Source organism: Copidosoma floridanum, unplaced genomic scaffold, assembly GCF_036245765.1.
Source record: "Copidosoma floridanum isolate Cflo_tuat_1 unplaced genomic scaffold, Cflo_Japanese_pri ptg000004l, whole genome shotgun sequence".
NCBI classification, from domain to species: Eukaryota; Metazoa; Arthropoda; class Insecta; order Hymenoptera; family Encyrtidae; genus Copidosoma; species Copidosoma floridanum.
In genome coordinates, this window is record NW_028321881.1 from 40,838,799 (window position 1) to 40,845,311 (window position 6,513).

A 6,513-nucleotide genomic window follows, 5' to 3' on the forward strand; every position below is an offset into this window, starting at 1 on the left:
AACGGAAAATGTTTCACATTACATGTCAACACACTACGGTGTTTTATTTAGTAAGTCTCGGGCGAAGCCGAGACGGGGGGCTGCTAGTTTAGACAGTTTTTGGGGGGTCAGTAATACGTGCATTGTGTTAGTAATAGGAGCATGTTGACTATTCGCAATTATATTTATTATTAATAATATTATCTTATTTATGTCCATTTAAAAAATCGTTTATTGTTTTTTATTAAATAAAGTTAATAATAAAAAAAAATGTATTAGATTGATACATTTTTCTTTTTCATACCATACATTAAAGTAGCCTAAGTAAAAAAGAATTCAGTAATACTCACAGTTACCCTAGTATCGATGTAGCTTTCTAAGGATTAAAAACAGGGACTCTTTGTTGTTCCTAATAGGCTCTGTTACCTGAATGTATTGCTGCAGAGAAGAGGTCGCACAGGGGTTTGATCTGGCGTTGTATTATGGTATTATTTTGTAAGGTTTTGATGGTTATTCAGACCTGATGCTTCCAGCTTCTTTGAAATCTTTATTTCTATATCCCGTGCAGTTGTCTGTATGCTACTTATCTGTATGGCAGCCAGAGTTTGCACTTTGTGAGCTGTGCAGATTACTACTAAAGTAGCAGTCTTTTGTGACAAATCCGTTAATACAAGATCTGTTATAGGAGGTAGTATTTCTAGTAAGGAGAGCACCTTGGCTACATCTCACGTAAAGTCATATTTGGGTGAAGAAGGTTTTATCGCAAACACACTCTTTAATAACCTGGTAATCATCGGATCTCTACCGATCCCAGAGTCTCCCAACGTTATTGATATTACTGAATGTGGGGAGTTAAGTGACTTGTAAGAAGCGCCGTCGTGAAGGCCTTCAGATAGAAATAAAAAGAGTGCTAGTCTTGTAGACTTAAATTCGTTCAGCTTCCTCTGCAGACAAGAGAAAATGAGTATCTGTCCCCAGTAATCCATGCTTGGGTACTTTCTTAACTAAAATGTTAACTAAATGTTAACTAAAATTTTTCATTCATCAAAAAACAGATTGGGAAAAAAATGTTGTAATATTTAAACTCATGGAATAGTTTTGACTGTATAAAATATTTATTTATTATTCATATAAGACATTTTTCATATTATAATAGTTTTTAATTTTACGTTTTCTTACAACAAAAGTAGTCAATGCCAATTATTGTTATAATTTTTAGGCTCTAAACAAAACGCTTGTTTTACCTTGTAATGACTACAATTCAAATACTAGAGACAAAGTTTCTTTTAAATAACTTACAATTTAACATTCTCATACTTTAATTGCTTAGTCTTCTCAATTATACTGACGAACACAATTATTATTAAGTAAAAAAAAAGACACTGTTGGTGGATCTTACTTAAATTGACAATAGTATTAAATCACTCAATTCGCTTGGACAAAAAAAATAATTCAATTAATACTTGCACTTAAGAAAAAATTCATAAACCAGAAACTGCAACCTCATAGTATAAAATTAGTCTGTTGCATGATCCACATTTTAAAATAAGAGATCTCTGTGTAAACCCCCCGTGCCCCAGATTTACCACAATCTGGTCCATACGACACAATCCCAGCAAGCATTCTGTTGACAACCAAAGGACCACCAGAGTCACCATCGCAAGCGTCTTTACCCCCAACTTTCATGTATCCAGCTCAAATTTGTCCAGCACCAATTCCACCCTCGGAACTGTATGTTTCATTATATTTAATCTTACTGATAATCGGCACGCGAGCAAATCGGAGTTTATAAGGATAGGTGCTCCCAATTCTACCCCAGCCTCTAATAACGGCCACAGTACCATCACGGATTTCCTTCTCAGATTCCAACAGTTTGATTTTCTGGCAATTTCTGCCAAACTTGAAGGGCTCCAAAACGCTGATCAAGGCAATGTCATTGATAGGCGTATTAAAAGCATCTACAGTACACTTCTCGTGAACAATGATATCACCAACTACGTGAACAGCACCAAGTTTATTGTAGTATGGTGAACCAGAGCGAATTTTTAGTCTTTTTTTTACGTCATGCAGCGTCATATACTATGAGAGAGTCGTTATGCAGTGTGCCGCTGTAACAACATAGTAATCGGATATGATAGAACCGGAACATATGTTGTTTTGGTGAATGTTCATAGATACTTGGTAAGGACAAGCCTCGATTTTGATGTGCTTGCCATTATATACACGTCCCTTCTAAAAAATGGGATATTCCGTCGTAACAGATGTGCCTGTTGACAAAAAAAAAATTAATAAATGTCTATTAATAAATGTCATTCAGATCACAACCACTTTAAAACATATTGAGTTATTTTGGATTTGTCTATAAGGTATTGAGGATGATAATTAATCTTGAGTCTGAGCATTGTACGTTAATATTACGCTAGCAAGATATTTAAATTAAAACAATTTAGTAAATTGTTTAAATAGTGATATAATAGACTGTTGAAATTTGTTTTCGTAAAATTAGACGGAATATTTTAATTATGAATTAGAATGGTTGAAGTAATATGTCACGTACGATATCATAGCTACACGTACGTGCGCCCCCTCTGTTTGGGGCCTACTACAGATAATTGTAGTGGAAGAGAGTAAAGCGATAAGCAGATAGGATGCTGAAAGCAGCACGTTCTTTGGCTGGAACCGTCAAGGACGAAGGTTGTACACACGCATCGCGCTCTTCTCTCGTTTTTGCACAAACAAAGACATTGATACTAGTTCCTCAACTATTTACTTCGTGCGCACCCCACGTCCCTAGAATCCTACACAACAGTTTTAGTGTCAGAAGTGGGATGGTCATCGCGATTAAATAAAAAAAAATTTTTTTTTGGTTTTTGTTGACGATAAAGTATCGACTCTCGCGATTTTTGGAAAACACACATAGTGTTGTGCCACGAAGTGAACTAGGAACTGCTACGAGAGAAATTAGTGGAGCGAGGAGTTGCTGAAGTATGAAAAAGAAGCAGCTTCAATCAAAGACCAAGGCGGAGGATACCCGGGACTACGATAGAAATAAAGCAAACAAGAATGATAAAGATCTTGGTCACCATTATTCTAGCCAGGAGCATATGGTTACTACTTGAGATTTATAAATAAACAAATATATTTAACTGTCCCAGAGGTCCTTTTAAAATTCTTTAGTGCGTTATTAATTTGTTTTTTTGCTATATCGGTTTTGCGTTCGGTATTCTCCTCATAGTATGGGTGGTGCGTCATAAGGGTAATTCATCGTGAGTCAGAAAAATTTCGGACCGTGAAAATAAATTGGTCAGATTGTAAGTAAGTAAATAATAAATAAATAAATAATAAATTAGACACACGGTAAATGTTAAAGTAAAGCGGTTTTGTCATCGAGAGATAGGAACGCAAAGAATCGTACAGAAATTTACTTATAAGTGTTAAAGCGCTCTCATACAGACAGGAAATAAAGAATTTCAAAAAAAAAAAAAAATAAAGAATCTACGATGGAAAACTTTGATGAAGCACACAGTGATGTAGTGAGTGTTAGGGAGGACGAAATTCCCTCGTATCCGGAGAATGAGTCGGAGTCAGAAATACTGACCGTATTTTTAGAGCACAGTCCCGAAACTCAAATGGAATGGGAAAAAATGGGTAAGAAACAGCGTATGCTAATGTTGAAGTTTTTGAAAAAAATGAAACCTGGGGTGATTAGGGAGAAAGTTTCACAAACAACGTCATGCATAATGGGGGCGGGTGCAGAATATTCAAACACCGTAAAAAACGACGCCGCGAATATGTCACCCTTAAAAAATGCAGATTATACAGCCGGAAATGGGATAAACGAAATTTTGAGGAACGTAAACTCGTACTCGAAAGATAGGTTCGACAGTAAAGATACACAGGATACGCTTCGACATGCGTTCAGACGAGGAGAAAAACAAGCGGCGCAGCAAACAGCACAGCAATGTGTGACACAGTTTTCGGAGGAAGCACTCACACAAAATTGTAGGGAATTAGTATTTGGCCATAAAAACAATTGGAACTTACCGTCAAGGACGTTGGAAGAGATAAGAATGTATGGGGGGCAGCAAACGGGAATCCCAAATTTTTTGGGTGCAAGGATGCATGACGCTGGACCCAGCAACGAATCCATAGGCCAAATAAATGAAAGGGTGAGAGGCCAACCGATAGCACCGTCATCTGACTGGCCGTTTTGGGATAATAACATGAACGGGGAAAACATTTTGCGAGAGCAGCAACATCAAGCACAGCCAAATCCGACTTACATAAACCCTATCATGAGTCAATAGTGAATGGAAAACACGTATCCTGTCAGCATGCACTGTAGTGCACTGTCCCATGTCAATAGCGCGGTGAGTGGCATCCCTATATTCAACGGAGATCCAATAAACTTTCCGCTTTTTGAACAAATGGTGAGGACAGCAAATCTAGCAGTTCCGTCGCAATATGAAAAATACTTTATAGGTACACTAGGCGGTAAACTTCGGGGGATGGCGGCAGATCAATTTTGCACCCGGTTATCACTGTTTAATACCGTAGATGCATTTTTACTCGTGCTGTCACGGCAATTCGGAGCATGGGAGGCATAGATACACAGCTAGCCCAACTTAAGTTACTGACTCAACTGAACAGTGAGTCAGTTGTTCAGTACTGCAGCTGGGTGCAACGGTTGCATAATAGAATAATGATGACTCATGACGCCACCTCACAGCTGTCCCAAATTCAGAAAACTGCCCTAAAACAATCCGCGGATAGAGAGTCAGCGAAACAGTTTGTATATGGGTTGAAAGCGCTATACAATTAGAACGTGGCCGGGGTAAAACCTGTAACACTGGAGGAGGCAATTGAAGCGGCTATAGATGTAGATAACGAGTTAAGTTTACGTCAAATGGCACCTAATGATTTTAGCACACATGCAACACGGAAGAGTTGTTTTGGTAAGAGGAATCCAAGGATAGGCATGGTAATCAGCGATGCGCCAGAGGGAAAAAGTGTCCCCCAGTAGATAGGAAGATAACAAAAAAACTCGACAGCAGAAAAACGGCAAACGTAGAAGTAAGAGAGTCGCTAGCTGCGAGTGTAAGAGTTGATATGATGACAAGGAGAGATAATTTGCCTCGAAACAGCCCTCAAATGGAAGTAGGACGAAATAATAATGGAAGCGAGCCTTAGCGTGGAGCAAAAATAAATATATTTTTAGCAGGTAGGACACCCCCTTCGGTATTTATGACAAGCACTCAACTTAGAGGTGGGGAAGCAAAATTCTATGCGGACACAGGAGCTGAAATTTCTATTATAAAGGAAGTCAGTACTCTTCCAAATGCATTCTTTGACGTGAGGAACCGAGTAAGAATTGTGAGTGTTGCGCACGGAGAGCGTAGCACTTTAGGTGTAGTTGAAATACCACTGAATGGCCTTATGTGTAGGTTGCATGTGGTCCCACGCGACTTCCCAATAGATGGGGAAGGTATTATTGGATGGGACATTTTTAAGTTATATCAAGGTCGCATAAGCGTGGCAGAAAATATTTTTGAAATAGGAGGAATGAAAATTAATTTAATCGAGCCAGAGATGCTCGAGATTCTTGCTAGGTCAAAGCAAGTTATAGATGCCCGCGTCGGGGTAAATAGCGAAGAAATAAAAGTAGGGTGGGTTCCTTTGCAAAGAATGAGAGAAGGAGTTTTATTCGAAAATTTTATAGCCACAAGTAATGGTAGAAAAGTTTATGCTGAGTGTGTAAACACACTTAATGAAACAATAAGTATACCTGTACTGGAAATAAAGTTATTAGAATGCGAAGTGATGCGAGAGGCCGATCCATTTAGCGTCGAGGTGGACGACGCTGAGGGCGTTAATGAGGCAATTATAAGACTTTTTGAGGCAGATGGCCGAGAAGGAAGAAAAATGAACAAAGTTGAATATGGCGTTACAAATAATCATAAAAGTGGCGGGAGCAATAGTGATTTCAAGAAGACTGACAATTTAGGTAGGTTGTCGGATAAAGAAAAAATAGCGAGAATCGATAAAATAATGCAGCTTATTGATGTTTCAAGCTACAACAAGGAAGAAAAATCACACGTCCGAAAACTCATGGAGTATAATCCATTTGTATTTGGCCTGGATGGAGAACCACTGAAAGTAACTCATATATTAAAACACCGCATCATAACTACGACGGACACGCCAGTGACGGGGACGTGCTATAGGTACCCACCAGCGCTAAGGGAACAAATGAAAAAAGAGATAGAGAAATTGCTTGAGCAAGGAATCGTCGAGCCTTTAAAATCGCCGTACAATTCTAACATGTGGATTGTACCCAAGCATGTGGGGCCGGACGGGGAGAGGCCTTGGCACGTAGTAACTGATTTTAGGCAGCTCAACATTACTGTAGGAAGTTGCGATCCCTTACTGAATTGTGGCACAGGGGTCTTCTGACACACTAATGACTGCATCTATGTGACAAAGCCATCTGATTTATTAATAACATCGTAAATAGGGAGCCCGTAAAGCAAATAC

General features: G+C 38.7%; 1 protein-coding gene across 1 annotated transcript; it reads right to left on the minus strand.

The window, feature by feature from the left end:
- Positions 1-1,674: 1,674 nt before the first annotated feature.
- LOC149375866 (vitellin-degrading protease-like) lies at positions 1,675-2,055 on the minus strand. Its single transcript, XM_089597201.1, has one exon. The coding sequence runs from the start codon at positions 2,053-2,055 to the stop codon at positions 1,675-1,677; it is 381 nt and encodes a 126-aa protein (XP_089453327.1).
- Positions 2,056-6,513: the final 4,458 nt, after the last annotated feature.